At 43.2% G+C, this 21,076-nt stretch overlaps 1 protein-coding gene across 1 annotated transcript in view; it reads right to left on the bottom strand.

Annotated features, from left to right (window-relative positions):
- The window catches only part of kcnk5a (potassium channel, subfamily K, member 5a), an 86,092-nt gene that overhangs the window by 11,294 nt on the left and 53,722 nt on the right, over nt 1-21,076 (bottom strand). Inside the window, exons 2-3 of the mRNA XM_014126181.3 lie at nt 812-923; nt 59-225 (exon numbers count right to left, since the gene is read on the bottom strand). Coding sequence (XP_013981656.1) covers nt 59-225; nt 812-923 — 279 coding nt within the window. The remainder of the gene's footprint in view (nt 1-58; nt 226-811; nt 924-21,076) is intronic.

Here is a 21,076-nt window from a genome sequence, read left to right as displayed (position 1 = left end):
CTTAGACAAAGACAAGTTGGATGAAAAATATTTATAAGACAAAAAGTATCTTTCTTACCAGTGAAACCCCTCTCTTGGTTAGGTACTGACCCAGGTGCTTGGCCCTGCCTCCAAAGAACTTCCCCAGCTCACTGATCCAGGTAAGACAGAGTGGCACCCCGAAGAGCCCATAGAAGATGCAGAACACCCGTCCTGCTGACGTTTTGGGGGCAATGTTGCCATAACCTGTCAGAGCAAGAAAGGATAGGAAGGGGTTAATAGTAGTATTCAAAATCAACAGCATTCAAACCTTAACACTTCTTTGTTTTGACCAATTCAGATAACAAATTCTACCAAAAGAAAGCACATTTCATAACCACAGTTTATAAAATATTTTTCAGTGATGAGAAATGATAGAGACTTGGCAAGGCTGAATAAACATGTCAAATCATCAGAAAACAACCTGTTGGCATTCAGAGTACCAAAATAAGATAAATTACTCTGCTGACAAACTAAACCAACAATAAAGACCAGTTCTTTAATCTGGTTTTTCTTTACCCGATCCCATTTTATCTGTACCATACATTTAGATTATACAGACATGGACTAAAAGGGAAAGCAGTCCACCCTAAAGGAGAGTTTATCCCATTAGAGTAAAGTTAAGCAGATAATTACTGAAAGATATTGAAATAAGATCCACAAATCCTTGCACAATAAATTATTATGGAATATATTCCTGACTTGTTGCATCAGTTAAGTTATTCCCTTTTCTCCTGACTATAAACCACAATTACATAAGCTCCATGTGACACTCTCAGGACAGTTTGCCTACCTATAGTTGTGATGACAGTAGCAGCAAAGATGACAGCATTGGGCCAGTTCCAGTTGTTGAAAGTCTTGCTGCCAGTGATGGTGACACCTTGTCCGGCAGCATCTGAAACCACCTGGGGACAAAAACAGCAGTGTGGCAGTTAGGGAATTGAAGGCAAAACTGGGATGCATGCAATTTCTCTCGTTATAAACAGGCCCATTTCCCATACCACATCCTTCCTGTGAGCCGTTGATTTTATCTCCAGATGCACTGATGATCCAATGATTGCAGATGCACTGATGAGCCAATGATCAAAGCGCCTTATACCACCCACCACTGCGACCTGTATGCACTCGTCGGCTGGCCCTCGCTACATAATCGTCGCCAGACCCACTGGCTCCAGGTCATCTATAAGTCTATGCTAAGTAAAGCTCCGCCTTATCTCAGCACACTGGTCACGATAACAACACCCAGCAGGTGTAACCACGCGCTCCAGCAGGTACATCTCACTGGTCATCCCCAAAGCCAACACCTGCTTTGGCCGCCTTTCCTTCCAGTTCTCCGTTGCCAGTGACTGGAACGAATTGCAAAAATCGCTGAAGCTGGAGACTTACATTTCCCTCACTAACTTTAAACATCAGCTATCTGAGCAGCTAACTGATTGCTGCAGCTGTACATAGTCAATATGTAAATAGCCCACCCAATCTACCTACCTCATCCCCATATTGTTTTTATTTACTTTGCTGCTCTTTTGCACACGAGTATCACTACTTACACACCATCATCTGCTCATCTATCACTCGTGTTAATCTGCAAAATTGTAATTACTTTGCTACTATGGCCTATTTATTGCCTTACCTCCTCATGCCATTTGCACACACTGTATGTAGACCTTCTTTTTTTACCTATTGTGTTATTGACTGTACGCTTGTTTATTCCATGTGTAACTCTGTGTTGTTGTTTCTGTCGCACTGCATTGCTTTATCTTGGCCAGGTCGCAGTTGTAAATGAGAACTTGTTATCAACTAGCTTAACTGGTTAAATAAAGGTTACAGTGAGGGGAAAAAAGTATTTGTTCACCTGCTGATTTTGTACATTTGCCCACTGACAAAGAAATGATCAGTCTATCATTTTAATGGTAGATTTCTTTGAACAGTGAGAGACAGAAAAACAACAAAAAAATCCAGAAAAACGCACGTCAAAAATGTTATAAATTGATTTGCATTTTAATGAGGCAAATAAGTATTTGACCCCCTCTCAATCAGAAAGATTTCTGGCTCCCAGGTGTCTTTTATACAGGTAACGAGCTGAGATTAAGAGCACACTCTTAAAGGGAGTGCTCCTAATCTCAGTTTGTTACCTGTAGAAAAGACACCTGTCCACAGAAGCAATCAATCAATCAGATTCCAAACTCTCCACCATGCCCAAGAACAAAGAGATCTCCAAGGATGTCAGGGACAAGATTGTAGACCTATACAAGGCTGGAATGGGCTACAAGACCATCGCCAAGCAGCTTGGTGAGAAGGTGACAACAGTTTGTGCGATTATTCGCAAATGTAAGAAACACAAAAGAACTGTCAATCTCCCTCGGCCTGGGGCTCCATGCAAGATCTCACCTCGTGGAGCTTCAATGATCATGAGAACGGTGAGGAATCAGCCCAGAACTACACGGGAGGATCTTGTCAATGATCTCAAGGCAGTTGGGACCATAGTCACCAAGAAAACAATTGGTAACACTACGCCGTGAAGGACTGAAATCCTGCAGCGCCCACAAGGTCCCCCTGCTCAAGAAAGCACATATACATGCCCGTCTGAAGTTTGAGAATGAACATCTCAATGATTCAGAGGACAACTGGGTGAAAGTGTTGTGGTCAGATGAGACCAAAATGGAGATCTTTGGCATCAACTCAACTCGCCGTGTTTGGAGGAGGAGGAATGCTGCCTATGACCCCAAGAACACCATCCCCACCGTCAAACATGGAGGTGGAAACATTACGCTTTGGGGGTGTTTTTCTGCTAAGGGGACAGGGCAACTTCACCGCATCAAAGGGACGATGGACGGGGCCTGTACCGTCAAATCTTGGGTGAGAACCTCCTTCCCTCAGCCAGGGCATTGAAAATGTGTCATGGATGGGTATTCCAGCATGACAATGACCCAAAACACATGGCCAAGGCAACAAAGGAGTAGCTCAAGAAGAAGCACATTAAGGTCCTGGAGTGGCCTAACCAGTCTCCAGACCTTAATCCCATAGAAAATCTGTGGAGGGAGCTGAAGGTTCGAGTTGCCAAACGTCAGCCTCGAAACCTTAATGACTTGGAGAAGATCTGCAAAGAGGAGTGGGACAAAATCCATCCTGAGATATGTGCAAACCTGGTGGCCAACTACAAGAAACGTCTGACCTCTGTGATTGCCAACAAGGGTTTTGCCACCAAGTACTAAGTCATGTTTTGCAGAGGGGTCAAATGCTTATTGCCCTCATTAAAATGCAAATCAATTTAAAGCATTTTTGACATGCGTTTTTCTGGATTTTTTTGTTGTTATCCTGTATCACTGTTCAAATAAACCTACCATTAAAATTATAGACTGATCATTTCTTTGTCAGTGGGCAAACGTACAAAATCAGCAGGGGATCAAATACTTTTTTCCCTCACTGTAAATAAAAAATAAAAGAATTGCACTCAAGGACGCTAGAGGCCCATTCCTAACCTGAAGGGTTTACAATAAAAAAAATACTGCATATGCTGGTGGAGTGACATAGGAAGATGAGTACTTTTTGTCCATAAACAACCATTATGCAATTACATAATCAACGACAAAAAGGACCAATTGGGTTAACACAGTCATCTTTCCAGACGATTAACGGCTGGTCAAAATCACAGCCTCTATCATTTTTTACTTTTTTTTTATTTCACCTTTATTTAACCAGGTAGGCCAGTTGAGAACAAGTTCTCATTTACAATTGCGACCTGGCCAAGATAAAGAAAAGCAGTGCGACAAAAACAATACAGAGTTACACATGGGATAAACAATAGTACAGTCAATAACACAATAGAAAAATCTGCATATAGTGTGTGCAAATGAAGTAAGGAGGTAAGGCAATAAATAGGCCAATAGTGGGAAAGTAATTTGAACTGAACAAAGGTTTTGGCCTTCCCATCATGTCTATGGATCCTTAGACATGATGGGAAGTCAGTAAGGCAATAGCAGCGTTTAGTTTTGGTTTAAGTTGGGAGCGTAAGTAGAGAACTAATGTAGAAAATGGAGGGAAACAGTCTCAGGATTGTGTGAACTCTTCCAAAATGTAGTTTTACATGTCTAAGAGTTTCCCAGGCCCACCCACATACCCAGATACCCACCCACATACCCAGAAACTAGGTCATGCTTTTTACCAAACTGCAGTGACGACTTCGTGTATGAATTTTCCTTCACTTATACATAACTAAGCATTCGTCCTCTGACATACTAAGTATGCAGGCCTTTTCAGGAATTGCAGCTGGTGCAAACACAAAAAAAAGAACCAAACAAAACCTGTAAATGGGAGATGAGCGAGTTTCCAAGGAGGACCTAAATAATCATTACAAGTTTAAAGTTTTATAAGTGGTATGTACAGGATACCCATGGCTCAGGCACCGTTTTGAGTAGATGTCCTGGATGTCCAGTCTCAGTGATGCACTAGGCCATCTTCACCACCAGCTGGAGGGACTTGCGGTCGTTTGATGGAGCAATTCCCACACCAGGCCATGACGCAACCGGTCAGGACGTTCTCGATGGTGCAGCGGTAGTTTTTGGACAGGACCCGGGGTGGCATGCCAAATTCTGCCACCTTAGGAAGTAGAGACGCTGTTGCGCCTTCTTAACAAAAGTGGTGCTGTTGATCCATGTCAAGTCCTCGGTGATGTGGACACATAGGAACTTAAAACTGCCAACTCTCTACTGCATCCTGCAGTCAACAATCAACTTCTTTGCTTTGTTGACATTGAGGTAAAGGTTGTTGTCCTCGCACCACAATGCCAGTTCACTTACCTCCTCCCTAAAGGTTGACTTGTTGTTGTTGGTTATCAGGCCTAGAACCGTGGTGTCATCAGCAATCTTGATGTCGTCAGCAAACTCCCCGTTTACCCAGTCATGGGTAAAAAGGGAGTACAGCAGAGGGCTAAGGACACACCCCTGGGGGGACCGTATGTTAAGAGTCAGTGTGGAGGTGATGTTGTTGCCAATCCTCACAGCCTGTGGTCTGCCCATCAGGAAGTACAGGATCCAGTTGTGAGGATCCTCACATAGGTGATCCTCTTGTTCAGATGTGTTAGGGCTATGTGAATAACGATAGAAATGGCATCTTCTGTGGATCTGTTGGAGCGGTAGGTATATTGGAGTGGGTCCAGTGTGCCTGGCATGCTGGCCATAACCAGCCAGTTGAAGCACTTCATGATGACCGGGCGATAGTCATTTGGGCATGTCACCTTGTTTTTCTTGGGCACTGGGCCGATGAAGGTCTTCTTGAAGCAGGTGGGGGACTACAGCCTGGGACAGGTTGAAGATTTCTAAGATGCCTGCCAGCTGGTCAGCACTCACTCGGGGGACGTGGCCAGTGATGCCATCTGGGCCGGCGGCTTTGTGAGGCTTCACTAGAGAGTTTTCCTCATGTCAGCTTTGGAGAGCGAAAGCACCTGATCGTCCGGACAAGCGAGACTCTTCCTGGTTAGCTCGGTATTGTCTGCCTTGAAATGCGCATAGAATGTGTTAAGCTCATCTGGGAGGGAGGCTTCAGTGGGCACCAAACAGCTGGATTTGCCTCTCTAGTCCGTGATAGACTGTAGTCCTTGCCACATGCGTTGAGTCTGAGTTGTTTAACATCAATTCAAGTTTGAGTCTGTATTATCTTTTTGCGTCCCTAATGGATTTTCGGCACTCATACCTGCTTGCCTTGTACACGTCGCACCACCGAGTCATCGGGGTTCATTCTGCTGACACTGAATGCTGCAGTATGGGCTCTCAGCATGATACGGATATCCCTGTTCATCCATGGTTTTTGGTTGGGGTATGTCCAGATTGTTATTCTGGGTACAACATCATCAACATATTCCCTTATGAAGCCTGTGACTGAGGATGTATATTCCTCAACGTTGATGGATGAGTCCTGGATGGATGAATATTTGATATTCCAATCAATATAAAAAAAGTCTGCCTCCTCTGTCCAGAGCCTCACTATTCTAGGTGTTGGTAGCTTCCTCTTGAGTTGCTGCTTTTAGGCGGGGAATAGGAACAGAGACATGTGATCCAAATGGCCGAAGTGGGGCCGGCTATGTAAGCGTCATGGATGTTTCTATATATATATATAAATAGTGTGTGTATGAATATAGTGTGTGCATGAATAGAAGCTTCTGATAGGTTAATTGACATCATTTGAGTCAATTGGAGGTGTATCTGTGGATGCATTTCAAGGCATACCTTCAAACTCAGTGCCTAATTGCTTGACATCATGTGGAGGTCTACAATTTTTTTTCTGAGGTCTTGGCTGATTTCTTTTGATTTCCCCAAGTCTGGTTCATCCTTGGGAGCAATTTCCAAATGCCTGAAGGTACCACATTCATCTGTACAAACAACAGTACGCAAGTATAAACACCATGGGACCACGCAGCCGTCATACCGCTCAGGACGGATACGTGTTCTGTCTCCTAGAGATGAACGTACTGTGGTGCAAAAAGTGCACATCAATCCCAGAACAACAGCAAAGGACCTTGTGAAGATGCTGGAGGAAACAGGTAAAAAAGTATCTATATCCACAGTAAAACGAGTTCTATATCCTCATAACCTGAAAGGTTGCACAGCAAGGAAGAAGCCACTGCTCCAAAACCGCCATAAAAAAGCCAGACTACGGTTTGCAACTGCACATGGGGACAAAGATCATACTTTTTGGAGAAATGTTCTCTGGTCTGATGAAACAAAAATAGAACTGTTTGGCCATAATGACCATTGTTATGTTTGGAGGAAAAAGGGGGAGGCTTGCAAGCCGAAGAACACTATCCCAACCGTGATGCACAGGGGTGGCAGCATCATGTTGTGGGGGTGCTTTGCTGCAGGAGGTACTGGTGCACTTCACAAAATAGATGGCTTCATGAGGTAGGAAAAGTATGTGGATATATTGAAGCAACATCTCAAGACATCAGTCAGGAAGTTAAAGCTTGGTCGCAAATGGGTCTTTCAAATGGACAATGACCCCAAGCATACTTCCAAAATTGTGGCAAAATGGCTTAAGGACAACAAAGTCAAGGTATTGGAGTGGCCATCACAAAGCCCTGACCTCAATCCTATAGAACATGTGTGGGCAGAATTGAAAAAGCGTGTGCGAGCATGGAGGCCTTAAAACCTGACTGTTACACCAGCTCTGTCAGGAGGAATGGGCCAAAATTCACCCAACTTATTGTGGGAAGCTTGTGGAAGGCTACCCAAAATGTTTGACCCAAGTTAAACAATTTAAAGGCAATGCTACCAAATACTAATTGAGTGTATGTAAACTTCTGACCCACTGGGAATGTGATGAAAGAAATAAAAACTGAAATAAATCATTCTCTCTACTATTATTCTGGCATTTCACATTCTTAAAATAAAGTGGTGATCCTAACTGACCTAAGAAAGGGACATTTTACTCGGATTAAATGTAAGGAATTGTGAAAACCTGAGTTTAAATGTATTTGTCTAAGATGTATGTAAACTTCCGACTTCAACTTTGTACACACACACACACACACACACACACACACACACACACACACACACACACACACATACATATATATATACACTAACATACATACACCCATGGCTGCGTTCCTGCCCAGTCATGTGAAATCCATATATAAGGGCCTAATTTATTTATTGAATTTGACCGATTTCCTTATATGAACTGTACCTCAGTAAAATTGTTGAAATTTGTTATATTTTTGTTCAGTATACAAGGTCCAGCATGTCGTTTCCTCTCGTGGGGCAGGGTACATGTTGGTGATATTTTGGAAAAATGTTGGAAAAACTTGCTTGTTTAAAATCTCCCACCACAATAAAAGACTGCTCCGGGTGAGAGGACTCTTGCTGGCTAATGTTCTTGCACAGTTTGTTGAGTGCTAGCTTGATGTTTGCTTGAGGTGGTATTGTACACAGCTGTGATAACACACGTGAATTCATTCGGCATATAGAAGGGTTGGTATTTTAGCACCAGAAACTCCAGGTCGGGTGAACAGGAGCTCATGATGTTTTAAACTTTGGTACACCAGGAATTGTTGATGAAGAAGCCGCCCCCTGCTACTCTTACAAGAAGCCGCCGTTCGATCCATATGGAAAATGGAAAAGCCATCTGGTTGAATAGCAGAGTTGCATGTATTGTCCGTAAGCCATGTCGTGTAAAAACAACGACACAGCATTACCTGGTGTCCCGCTGCAATTGAAGCCTTGCTCTGAGTTCAAAGTTTATTTTCCAGCGATTGGACAATAGCCATCAGGATACTAGGAAGAGGAGGCTGTAACCAGTCTTTCAGCATAGCTTGGAGTCACCCTTTCCTTCGTCTCAGGCATTGACTTCAGTTATCTAGATCAGCAGCAACAAGTAAGCCTGCTGTGTGGGGAACAAAGGAGCTTATGTAGTATTCCAGTTCTGGGAGGCTGAGAGATAAGTGTGTAGCTTTCGATTCATGAACCAGAATTATTTGTCATCGTAGGAAATTATTGGACAAACATTCTGAGCAAACAAAGTAATAATTAATGCAAAAATAGCCATAAAAAAAAGGTTGAGTAAGAACGGGCAAGACTGGGCCCCCCCGCACCCCTCCTCACCGCAGCGCGCCACCAGGCGCTCGTGTGATGCAACTTTCAACTTCACACCCGGCGGCCCCCCGGGGAATCGCCCACCCCTGGGGCAACCCGCTCACCCTGGCCGGGGGCTCCGTCCCGCTTGCGGGCGAGCAGCCACAAGGAAAAGCCAAAGAAGCCCATTCCCCCAGGTATGAGCGTACACCCTTGGGCAATAACTTCTAAATTGGGATGGGGCAATGCATTCCCACGAACCAAAGCTCTTTAGATTCATCCAAATGTGCTCGAGGGCAAAATGTGCTTGAGCTCATAAGTGCTGGCAGTGCAGCAGATGAGGGCTCTCTCTAATAATGGGCCTGCGACAGTTCAGCTCTGTAATTAGTCAAGCACTAGAGGAGCGAATTCCTTTGCCTGCTGAATCAACAGTCATTCTTCGTCTCCATCAGGCCCCATGACAAAGGAATTGATGGACTCGTGAAAGAAGAGACACAGAGGACCGATGCTCGGCCGAAAGCAGTAGGTGGCCAACCTATCGCTTGCTGTCTCCACAGTGTGTTATAGGGACCACTTGCATGTAGAATCGGTAAATCCGTTGGTGCTTCGTTTTCACACCCTTGTGCCAAATCAGAGTGCTAGAGAGCTTTCCCCCAATGAAAACAAGTGTTTGGCTGTTATCTGGGCAGACAACCCAGTTAAAGGCACTGAGTAGCAGTTCTTTTGGTAATTTTTTGGCTTGATGAGTTTTGAGTAATGGTCAAACAGATGGAAAAGGTGTCTTACAAAAAGACTTAATGTATTATAATTACATCAAAACACAATCAAGTCAAGTAGCTTATTTGCAGGTATTAAAAGTAATAAATAGGAATTGTTTGTTGGAGTTGAAGTAAAGAACACTGCCAACCAATATCAACACATATTTAGTTTTGAAGAAATTATTTGCATTCTGTAAGATTATAAACCTATTGCCTAGTGCCTTGTCATTTCGTTACAAAAACCCCACATATCTTTAAGATATTTTCTCATTTCTCTCCCTCATGGGGGTGGATGATGAAAGTTTGCAGAAGTAACGAGTTAGACTTATCATTTAGACAGTGTTTTTATTGATATACATTATGTTTATGACTTATTAGATGATAAAACTCATCATTACATTACCAAATCGGTAACGAAATTTCGCAAAAAATGTAAAGGAATCACAGCAATTAAATTGACTACAATGGCATACTGTTCAGCTCATAACTATTATCTTTCTCTTTGTCGTCTGGTGGTCAAAGCAAGAGTGTGAAAACAGTCTGGACAGTCCCTTGCTCGCTCTCCCTTTCACCCTCTTCTCTCTCCAGTTAATATCACCTCTCCCGTAAAGCCTCTATCATTCAATTTACTGCAACCAGCATCCTCATCTTCTGCTCCAGAAAGTGGGAAATTCATTGTTTTGAGTATATTGCAGAAAGCAAAGCCAGCAAATCACAAATATGTAGCACAAGTAACTGCCATGGAGAATGATTACTTACATGTTACACACTTCTACAAAAAGGACAGAGAAGGTCTTCACCATACGGTGTCATGTCCCTAAGTATTTAGGGTCCTTCCAACACCGGTTTCTGACAATAAAGCACATTTTCATTTTGCAGAGGCTATCCCTGAGGCTACACTCAGATTGGGTGTCTGTGTGTGTTTGCACATGACAAAGGCCTACGTGTTTTTGTTCAGTTTTTTTTGTGGTTGCCAAAAGTCTAGGACTTTTCCCCCCCCGTTTTAAACAAATTATTGGTTAAATAAACAGAAGGAGCTTTTATAATCATTCTGTTACCAAACTGCATCTGCACAGTTCAAGTAAATGTGGTATTGTAATTTTTTTGTGGAAATTGTTAAGAAGTCATTCTTGTGCATAGAGTTACATGGTTTGTTAAACTTTGCAATCACTGTTTATTGCTTGGGATACATTTGAAAGTGAAACATCTGTCTCAATATATTTCCATTGACGTGGAATTGCCCTTCTTCATAAGTGGGGAAATGACTCTCTGGCAGGAACCCGTGGTGAGCAATAAAGCAATTTTGATAATCTGCAATGTAATCTTATTCCTGCACTTCTTGAAAGAAATTTGACCCCCAACCCAAGATAAAGTTGAGTTACCATTCCTGAATGTGTTTTTTTTGTTGTATTTTTTCAGGTGGGGATTATCATAAATGGCAGTGTCGGGTCTATCAGACTACCGACCGTGAGAAAGGAACACCTGCCGACAGCAGCTGAAAGTATTTTACACTAATGGAAACAAGTCAAATATTGTGAGTCGAGGGCTGCACTTAAACAGGAACTGAAACTAGCCATTTCATTAGGAAATTCTGCTTCGCTCCAGACATTTTGCTCAGAAAAAGAAGAATTGAAAGGCCTGCTAGTGAAAAGTAAACACAAAGGGTATAGATTGTGTCTGTCATCTCTTCTCCAAGAAACTGTTCCTCTCTCTGGATGTAGTTGCTTAGAAAGGCAAAGTAAAAGATCCATAATCCTCCAAAACAAACATCAATGCATTACAGTGAACCCTTTGGAGATCAGCTTGTAATATTTACTCCAGGATGTTATTTCACCCCCCACCATGACACGGGATAAACAGCTGCTTTTTGTGGCTGTATTATAGATATGTTTGGGGTTGTGAAGATGACTATGTCTGTATATCCACATCTGTGGCCTGATGTGGTCAGTACTCTTGTGCTTTAACCCAAATACTTGCAGGGCATCTAGAAACTGATAAAAAGCGTATACCGCTTGAGGAAAAGTGCTTAAGTGTGGAGAGTCAGAGAAAATGCTGACTCAGAGGAAAAGGCACAGAAGAATTGTGAGGGCATAATGACAGCTGTTCCCATCTCAAGCTTGAAGAGCAGCCAAAAATACGTTTATGATTTAATGGTCGATTACAGAGCAAATTGAAAAGCAGTTGCAAGGTCGTGGGAGTGAACCTAGAGCGCCTACTCCATTTCTTCATCCTATTGTAAAACCAGGGTTTACTTTTGAAAAGCTACATATATCCAATGGTAGGCTGGCTGACAAACACTGCCCCTAAGTTGGGCTGCATCACAATTCTCCACACTTCTAAAGTGTGCATTTGTCATGAATTTAAAAGCATTGGATTTGGTGTATAGATTGGTGTAAGTATTGGCTGTGGGGAGCCTCCATGTTTACTCAAATCCATGAGAGTGCACACTAAGGGAGAGTGAAGAATTGGGATCAAATCAAATGATATTTGCCACATGCGCTGAACACAACAGGTGTAGACTTTACAGTGAAATGCTTACTTACAGGCCCTTATCCAACAATGCAACTAAGAAAAAGTATTAAGTTAAAAAATAAATAAAAATAACAAATAATTAAAGATCAGCAGAAAAATAACAGTAGCGAGACTATACACAGGACGCAGCCTTTGTTTCGCTGCACTAACGTGGAAGGTCAATGGAAGGTCAGCTCTAGCTCAACAAATAGGGCAGGAATCACCCTTCGAGGCCATAAACCCAGAGCTATGTGTGATTCACTGTGGCCAGTGGTGCTAGACCTGCTCTGTAGGAAGCTGTAAAGTAGGATAGTGCATTTTACAGCCATAGGGAAGGATAGGGAATATGTATAACATTTCTGCAATATCTTTGAGTTTGCTAGCTTGAACAATGGGTCTGTCTGTAAAATGGATTTATGTAACCATAACAAATAGATGGTGACAGAAACATAATTTCACCTTATTTTAAAATGCGCAAATGTTCTACAACACCACACGTTCATGCCGGAACATTTGCAAAAGAAAATGGAATCTAGATCTGTCAAAAAATTCACCAACACAATTAATTACAGGGCTCATCTGTAAAACAGACCGTGTCAAAATAACTCCCCATCGAAATAAAGGTTACGTTGTGGCGGATGAATCAGAATTAGTTGGGTAACATAGATAATTAAGATGTTTTATTTGCATAATATGCTTATGTGAGATACTTCTCATATGTGAATGTATCTGTTAAACCATGTGAAGGGATGGCGTGATTAATGGGGAACCAATTACTTGTCTCCACAATGTCTGTGCGCAAGTCACTCCCTCCTTTGGCATTGGGGGAAGGTGTATGGCAGTGTCTGGACCATTGTATGTCCCCTCTGATGTTGCACTTATCTTGGGATAGTGTATGACCTAGAGGATCACTCCCCTCAGTGAGCTTGTCCAGGAGTGGAGTCAAGAGGGGGTTTACTTGAGATGGGAGTATCTAGAGTTGTCAATTGATTAATGCCATTGGATGAGCGAATGGTTCTGTTCTATACCGTACCAGGGAGAGACGGTTCCAGTTTGGAGTAGGAGGACCAGACACTGGTCTATACAATGAAAACTGTTGACACAGCAGTTGCTGTCTGCTATGTTTTATAGATATCTTTCATACAAAACTTAACCTTGTGACCCATTCTATGTATCTGTGGTTCGTCATATACGTTGAGAGGAGTGTATCTTGGCTATAAAAGATCTTTGTACTTTTGTGTAATCACTTTTCAATGGTTCATTAGAGCGCATCATTGAAAGTCAAAGAGCTTTTGCAAAAAGCTCTTAATTATTAAAGATGTAGTTATAACTATAACTCTGACTGGTGTGTGAAGTTTGTAACTCTCCTCATTTGGTAATGCAGAAATTAGCCACCACAACGTACAAATACCTAAACTGCTGTGTGAGGTGAAATGGTAGCTACAAACACAACTTGCACACCTTATCTTTAGTTAACATGAGCAAATTAACTTTGGGCCTGACTGACTTTTCGCAAGAGACTTCTTGTTCCTACAAATATCTTGAAAAAGTAAAGTAGAATCAAATAGATTTCAAGATGGCGTAGCAGTTCAGACGTCTTTGTCGTGTCATGTCCTGTGTATATATATTTTTTCCTTCGGATATATTTGGTTTATTTTTAACCTCAGTTTCAACCCCCAACAGAAGCTAGCCAGCTAACTAACTACTAGCTAGTAGTCAGTTAGCCACTGCTATCGGTCATCAGCTAACCTTATCCCGGTCAACTCCTGCCAGTCTGCACAGCGCAATTCAACCCAGAGCATACCGGACTGCTTTTTCGCCACATCTCTGGTTTCCTACCGCAAGCTCTGAACCTTTTCACCTGGATTATCGCCGCTACCTAGCTGCTATCCGAGTGGATACCCCCTGGCTAACGTCTCTGTCCCGAAGCAAGCACCAGTGAGCCTGGAACTAGCCTCGTGCTAGGCCCATCTCCCGGCTAGCTGAAGAGGTCCATCAGCCACTCCTTGGGCTACAATACATATTTTGCCAATTGGCCTGGGCCCCTTTTACTGCCGACATGGAGCCCCACCGATTCCATCACAACTGGTCTACCGACGTAATCTGCCCGAGGGGTTTCCAAAGACTCTTCCATCGCAACGTCCCCTGAAGGCCCAGCCGTTACCTGCGGCCCGCTAACTGTCTAGAGCATATTGGACTGTTAGCTGAAGGGGACCATCAGTCAATTTCTTGGGCTATTATACCTATTTTGCCAATTGGCCTGGACCCTGATACTGCCTACACGGAGCCCTGCAGATCCAACATGACTGCTCTGCCGACGTAACCGTCCGAGGGGTGTACAACAGACTTCTTCCGTCGCGTCGTCCCCCTAAGGCCCTTCTGCTAGCCCCGGCTCGCTATCTGTCTGAATCGCCATGTCTCCAGCTTGCCTAGCTTCCCACTGGTCCCTATGATCACTCGGCTATGCATGCCTCTCCCTAATATCAATATGTCTTGTCCATTGCTGTTTGGGTTAGTGATTGTCTTATTTCACTATAGAGCCTCCAGCCCTAATCAATATGCCTTGGCTAGCCCTTTTGTTTCAGCTCCCACACATGCGATGACCTCACCTGGTCTAAATGATGTCTCTAGAGACAAAACCTCTCTCATCGTCACTCAATGCCTAGGTTTACCACCACTGTATTCATATCCTACCATACCCTTGTCTGTACATTATGCCTTGACTCTATTCTATCTCTATTCTTCCGCACCCAGAAACCTGCTCCTTTTACTCTCTGTTCCCGAACGCACTAGACGACCAGTTCCTATAGCCTTTAGCACGTACCCTTATCCTACTCCTCCTCTGTTACTCTGGTGAAGTAGAGGTTTGTCCAGGCCCTACAGACTCTGTCAATCACCACATTCTTATCGGCAGACACAACAGCCTTGGTTTCTCAAATGACTGCCTCGCCTGGTTCACCAACTACTTGTGTCCGGACCTATGGCAGTCTCTATGGGGGTGCCACAGGGTTCAATTCTCGGGCTGACTCTTTTCCCCGTATACATCAATGATGTCGCTCTTGCTGCTGGTGATTCTCTGATCCACCTCTACGCAGACCACACCATTCTGTATACTTCTGGCCCTTCTTTGGAAACTGTGTGAACTAACCTCCAGACGAGCTTCAATGCCATACAATTCTCCTTCCGTGGCCTCCAACTGCTCTTCAATGCAAGTAAAACTAAATGCATGCTCTTAAACCGATCGCTGCCCGCATCTGCCTGCCCGTCCAGCATCACTACTCTGGATCGTTCTGACTTAGAATATGTGGACGATTACAATACCTAGGTGTCTGGTTAGACTGTAAACTCTCCTTCCAGACTCGCATTAAGCATATCCAACCCAAAATTAAATCTAGAAACGGCTTCCTATTACACAACAAAGCATCCTTCACTCATGCTGCCAAACATACCCTCGTAAAACTGACTATCCTACCGATCCTTGACTTCGGCGATGTCATTTACAAAATAGCCTCCAACACTCTACTCAGCAAATTGGATGCAGTCTTCCACAGTGCCATCCGTTTTGTCACCAAAGCCCCATATATTTTATATATTTATATTTTAGTCATTTAGCAGACGCTCTTATCCAGAGCGACTTACAGTAGTGAATGCATACATTTCATACAATTTCATACATTTTTTTTCTGTGCTGGCCCCCCACTGCGACCTGTATGCTCTCGTTGGCTGGCTGGCACTCGCTTCATATGCGTCGCCAAACCCACCGGCTCCAGGTAATCTATAAGTCTTTGCTAGGTAGAGCCCCACCTTATCTTAGCTCACTGGTCACCATAGCAGCACCCACCAGTAGCACACGCTACAGCAGGTATATTTCACTGGTCACCCCCAAAGCCTATTCCTACTTTGGCCACCTTCCCTTCCAGTTCTCTGCTGCCAATGACTGGAACGGATTGCAAAAATCACTGAAGCAGGAGACTCATATCTCCCTCACTAACTTTAAGCATCAGCTGTCAGAGCAGCTCACAGATCATCGCACCTGTACATAGCCCATCCAGCTACCTCATCCCCATATTGTTATTTTTTTATTGTTTGCTCCTTTGCACCCCAGTATCTCTACTTGCACATTTGTCTTCTGCACATCTATCACTCCAGTGTTTAATTGCTAAATTGTAATTATTTGGCCACTATGGCCTATTTATTGTCTTACCTCCCTAATCTGACCTCATTTGCACACACTGTATATAGACTTTTTCTATTGTGTTATTGACTGTACATTTGTTTATTCCATGTGTAACGCTGTTGTTGTTTGTGTCGCACTGCTTTGCTTTATCTTGGCCAGGTCGCAGTTGTAAATGAGAACTTGTTCTCAACTGGTCTATCTGGTTAAATAAAGGTGAAAATGTAAAAAAAATATATAATAACGCTATTGTCACATGCTACGTAAACAACACGTGTAGACTAACAGTGAAATACTTACTTACGGGCCCGTTCCAACAATGCAGAGAAAGAAAATAGAGAAATAATAGAAAAGTAACAACATGTAATAATAAAAGTAATAATAAATACACAATGAGTAACAATAACTTGGCTATATGCACGGGGTACCAGTACTGAGTCAATGTGCAGGGGTATGAGCTAAGTGACATAATAGATACACAGTAGCAGCAGTGTAAGTGATAAGTCCAAAAAGTTAATGCAAAAAGAGTCAACGCAGATGGTTAAATAGTTAACCAAATAGCTACCCGGTCTAACTATTAAGCAGTCTTATGGCTTGGGGGTAGAAGCTGTGCAGGGTTCTGTTGGTTCCAGACTTGGTGCATCAGTACCGTGCAGTAGCGGAGAGAACAGTCTAGGACAGGGGTGTCTAACCCTGTTCCTGGAAAGCTACCTTCCTGTATGTTTTCGCTCCAACCCCAGTTGTAACTAACCTGGTTCAGTTTATCAACTAGCAAATTATTAGAATCAGGTGTGCTAGATTACGGTTGGAGTGAAAATCTACAGGATGGTAGCTCTCCAGGAACAGGGTTGGAGAGTCAAACACACTACACTCTGTAGCACCTTGCGGTTGGATGCCAAGCAGTTGCCATTCCAAGCAGTGATGCAGCCAGTCAAGATGCTCTCAACGGTGCTGCTGTATAACTTTTTGAGGATCTGTTGGCACATGCCAAATCTTTTCAGCATCCTGAGGGAGAAGAGGCATTTTTGTGCCCTCTTCACAACTGTGTTGGTGTGTGTGGATCCTTCATGATGTGGACACCGAGGAACTTGATGATCTCGACCCGCTCCCCTACAGCCCCATACATGTGAATGGGGACTTGCTCGGCCCTCCGTTTCCTGTAGTCAGCTCCTTTGTCTTGCCGACGTTGAGGTAGAGGTTGTTGTCCTGGCACCACTCTGCCAGGTCTATGACCTCCTCCCTATGGGCAGTCTCATCATCGTCTGTGATCAGGCCTAACACCGTCGTGTCATCAGAAAACTTAATGATGGTGCTGGAATCATGCGCGGCCACAGTCGTGGGTGAACATGGAGTACAGGAAGGGACTAAGCATGCACCCCTGAGGGGCCCCCGTGTTGAGGGTCAGCTTGGCGGATGTGTTGTTGCCTACCCTCACCACCTGGGGGCGGCCCATCAGGAAGTCCAGGATCCAGTTGCAGAGGGAGGTGTCCAGTCCTAGGGTCCTTAGCTTAGTGATGAGCTTGGAGGGCACTATGGTGTTGAACACTGAGCTGTAGTCAATAAACAACATACTTACATAGGTTTTCCTCTTGTCCAGGTGGGAGAGGGCTGTGTGGAGTGCAATAGAGATCATGTCATCTTTGGATCTGTTGGGACGGCATGCGAATTGGAGTGGGTCCAGGGTATCTGTGATGATGGTGTTGATGTGAGCCATGAACAGCCTTTCAAAACATTTCATGGTTACAGATGTGAATGCTATGGGGCGATAGTCATTTAGACAGGTTACCTTGGCCTTCTTGGGAACAGGGACTATGGTGGTCTGCTTAAAACATGTAGGTATTACAGACCGGGTCAGGGAGATGTTGAAAATTTGCCAGCTAGTCAGCTTATGTACACTACCGTTCAAAAGTTTGAGGTCACTTAGAAATGTCCTTGTTTTTGAAAGAAAAGCAAATGTTCTGTCCAGCAAATGTTCTGTGGCATTGCCTTTAAATTGTTTAACTTGGGTAAAACGTTTCAGGTAGCCTTCACACAAGTTATTGTGGGAAGCTTGTGGAATTTTGGCTCCTTCCTCCTGACAGAGCTGGTGTAACAGTCAGGTTTGTAGGCCTCCTTGCTCGCACACACTTTTTCAGTTCTGCCCACAAATTTTCTATAGGATTGAGGTCAGGGCTTTGTGATGGCCACTCCAATACCTTGACTTTGTTGTCCTTAAGCCATTTTGCCACAACTTTGGAAGTATGCTTGGGGTCATTGTCCATTTGAAATACCCATTTGCAACCAAGCTTTAACTTCCTGACTGATGTCTTGAGATGTTGCTTCAGTATATCCACATAATTTTCCTACCTCGTGATGCCATCTATTTTGTGAGAAGCACCAGTCCCTCCTGCAGCAAAGCATCCCCACAACATGATGCTGCCACCCCCGTGCTTCACGGTTGGGATGGTGTTCTTTGGCTTGCAATCCTCCCCCTTTTTCCTCCAAACATAACGATGGTCATTATGGCCAAACAGTTCTATTTTTGTTTCATCAGACCAGAGGACATGTCTCCAAAAAGTACAATCTTTGTCCCCATGTGCAGTTGCAAACCGTAGTCTTGCTTTTTCATGTCGGTTTTGGAGCAGTGGCTTCTTCCTTGCTGAGCAGCCTTTCAGGTTATGTCAACATAGGAATCGTTTTAATGTGGATATAGATACTTTTGTACCCGTTTTCTCCAGCATCTTCACAAGGTCCTATGCTGTTGTTCTGGGATTGATTTGCATTTTTCACACCAAAGTACGTGCATCTAAGAGACACAACGCATCTCCTTCCTTAGCGGTATGACGGCTGTGTGGACCCATGGTGTTTATACTTGCATACTATTGTTTGTACAGATGAACGTGGTACCATCAGGCGTTTGGAAATTGCTCCCAATGATGAACCAGACTTGTGAAATCCTACAATTTCTTTCTGAAGTCTTGGCTGATTTCTTTAGATTTTCCCATGATGTCAAGCAAAAAGGCACTGAGTTTGAAGGTAGGCCTTGAAATACATCCACAGGTACACCTCCAATTGACTCAAATGATGTAAATTAGCCTATCAGAAGCTTCTAAAGCCATGACATCATTTTCTGGAATTTTCCAAGCTGTTTAAAGGCACAGTCAACTTAGTGTATGTAAACTTCTGACCCACTGGAATTGTGATACAGTGAATTATAAGTGAAATAATCTGTCTGTAAACAAATGTTGGAAAAATTACTTGTGTAATGTACAAAGTAGATGTCTTAACCTGTTATGGCTAGGGGGCAGTATTTTCAAGGCTGGATAAAAAACGTACCCGATTTAATCTGGTTACTACTCCTGCCCAGTAACTAGAATATGCATATAATTATTGGCTTTGGATAGAAAACACTCCAAAATTTCTAAAACTGTTTGAATGGTGTCTGTGAGTGTAACAGAACTCAAATGGCAGGTCAAAACCTGAGAGATTCCTTTACAGGAAGTGGCCTGTCTGACCATTTCTTGAACTTCTTTGCCATCTCTATCTTTTACAAAGGATCTCTGCTCTAACAAGACACTTCCTACGTCTTCCATGGGCGCTCAGAGCCCGGGAAAAACCTGAATGTCGTCATCCCAGCCCCAGGCTGAAACACATTATCGCCTTTCTCAAGTGGCCGATCAAGGGACTGTGGGCTTAGGCGCGTGCCCTGGCCGCCCCCGTCTTTGTGATTTTTCCTCTGTTTGCCGAAAAGGAGATTCCCGGTCGGAATATTATCGCTTTTTTACGAGATAAATTGCATAAAAATTGATTTTAAACAGCGGTTGACATGCTTCGAAGTACGGTAATGTAATATTTAGACATTTTTTGTCACGAATTGCGCCATGCGCGCGACCCTGATTTACCATTTCGGATAGTGTCTGGGACGCACGAACAAAACGCCGCTATTCGGATATAACGATGGATTATTTTGGACCAAACCAACATTTGTTATTGAAGTAGCAGTCCTGGGAGTGCATTCTGACGAAGACAACAAAAGGTAATCAAACTTTTATAATAGTAAATCAGATTTTGGTGAAGGCTAAACTTGCCGGGTGTCTAAATAGCTAGCCCGTGATGGCTGGGCTATGTACTGAGAATATTGCAAAATGTGCTTTCACCAAAAAGCTATTTTAAAATCGGACATATCGAGTGCATAGAGGAGTTCTGTATCTATAATTCTTTAAATAATTGTTATGCTTTTTGTGAACGTTTATCGTGAGTAATTTAGTACATTGTTAGCAAATTCCCCGGAAGTTTGCGGGGGGTATGCTAGTTCTGAACGTCACATGCTAATGTAAAAAGCTGTTTTTTTATATAAATATGAACTTGATTGAACAAAACATGCATGTATTGTATAACATAATGTCCTAGGTGTGTCATCTGATGAAGATCATCAAAGGTTAGTGCTGCATTTAGCTGTCTTCTGGGTTTTTGTGACATTATATGCTAGCTTGAAAAATGGGTGTCTGATTATTTCTGGCTTGGTACTCTGCTGACATAATCTAATGTTTTGCTTTCGCTGTAAAGCCTTTTTGAAATCGGACAGTGTGGTTAGATAAAGGAGAGTCTTGTCTTTAAAATGCTGTGAAATAGTCATATGCTTGAAAAATTGAAGTTTTTGTATTTTTGAGGAATTTGTAATTTGCACCACGCCTATCGTTGGATATTGGAGCAGGTGTTCCGCTAGCGGAACGTGTAGATGTAAGAGGTTAACCAACTTGCCAAAACTATAGTTTGTTAACTTGTTATGGATAGGGGGCAGAATTTTCGCGGCCGGATAAAAAATGTACCCGATTTAATCTGGTTATTACTCCTGCCCAGAAACTAGAATATGCATATAATTATTGGCTTTGGATAGAAAACACTCCAAAGTTTCTAAAACTGTTTGAATGGTGTCTGTGAGTATAACAGAACTCAAATGGCAGGCCAAAACCTGAGAAGATTCTGTACAGGAAGTACCCTGTCTGACCATTTCTTGGCCTTCTTTGTCATCTCTATCCAAAACAAAGGATCTCTGCTGTAACGTGACA

This window comes from Salmo salar, chromosome 11 (assembly GCF_965601325.2).
Source record: "Salmo salar chromosome 11, fSalSal1, whole genome shotgun sequence".
Lineage (NCBI taxonomy): Eukaryota > Metazoa > Chordata > Actinopteri > Salmoniformes > Salmonidae > Salmo > Salmo salar.
Note: the sequence above shows the minus strand (reverse complement) of the source record. Positions and strands in the feature narration are given on the sequence as shown.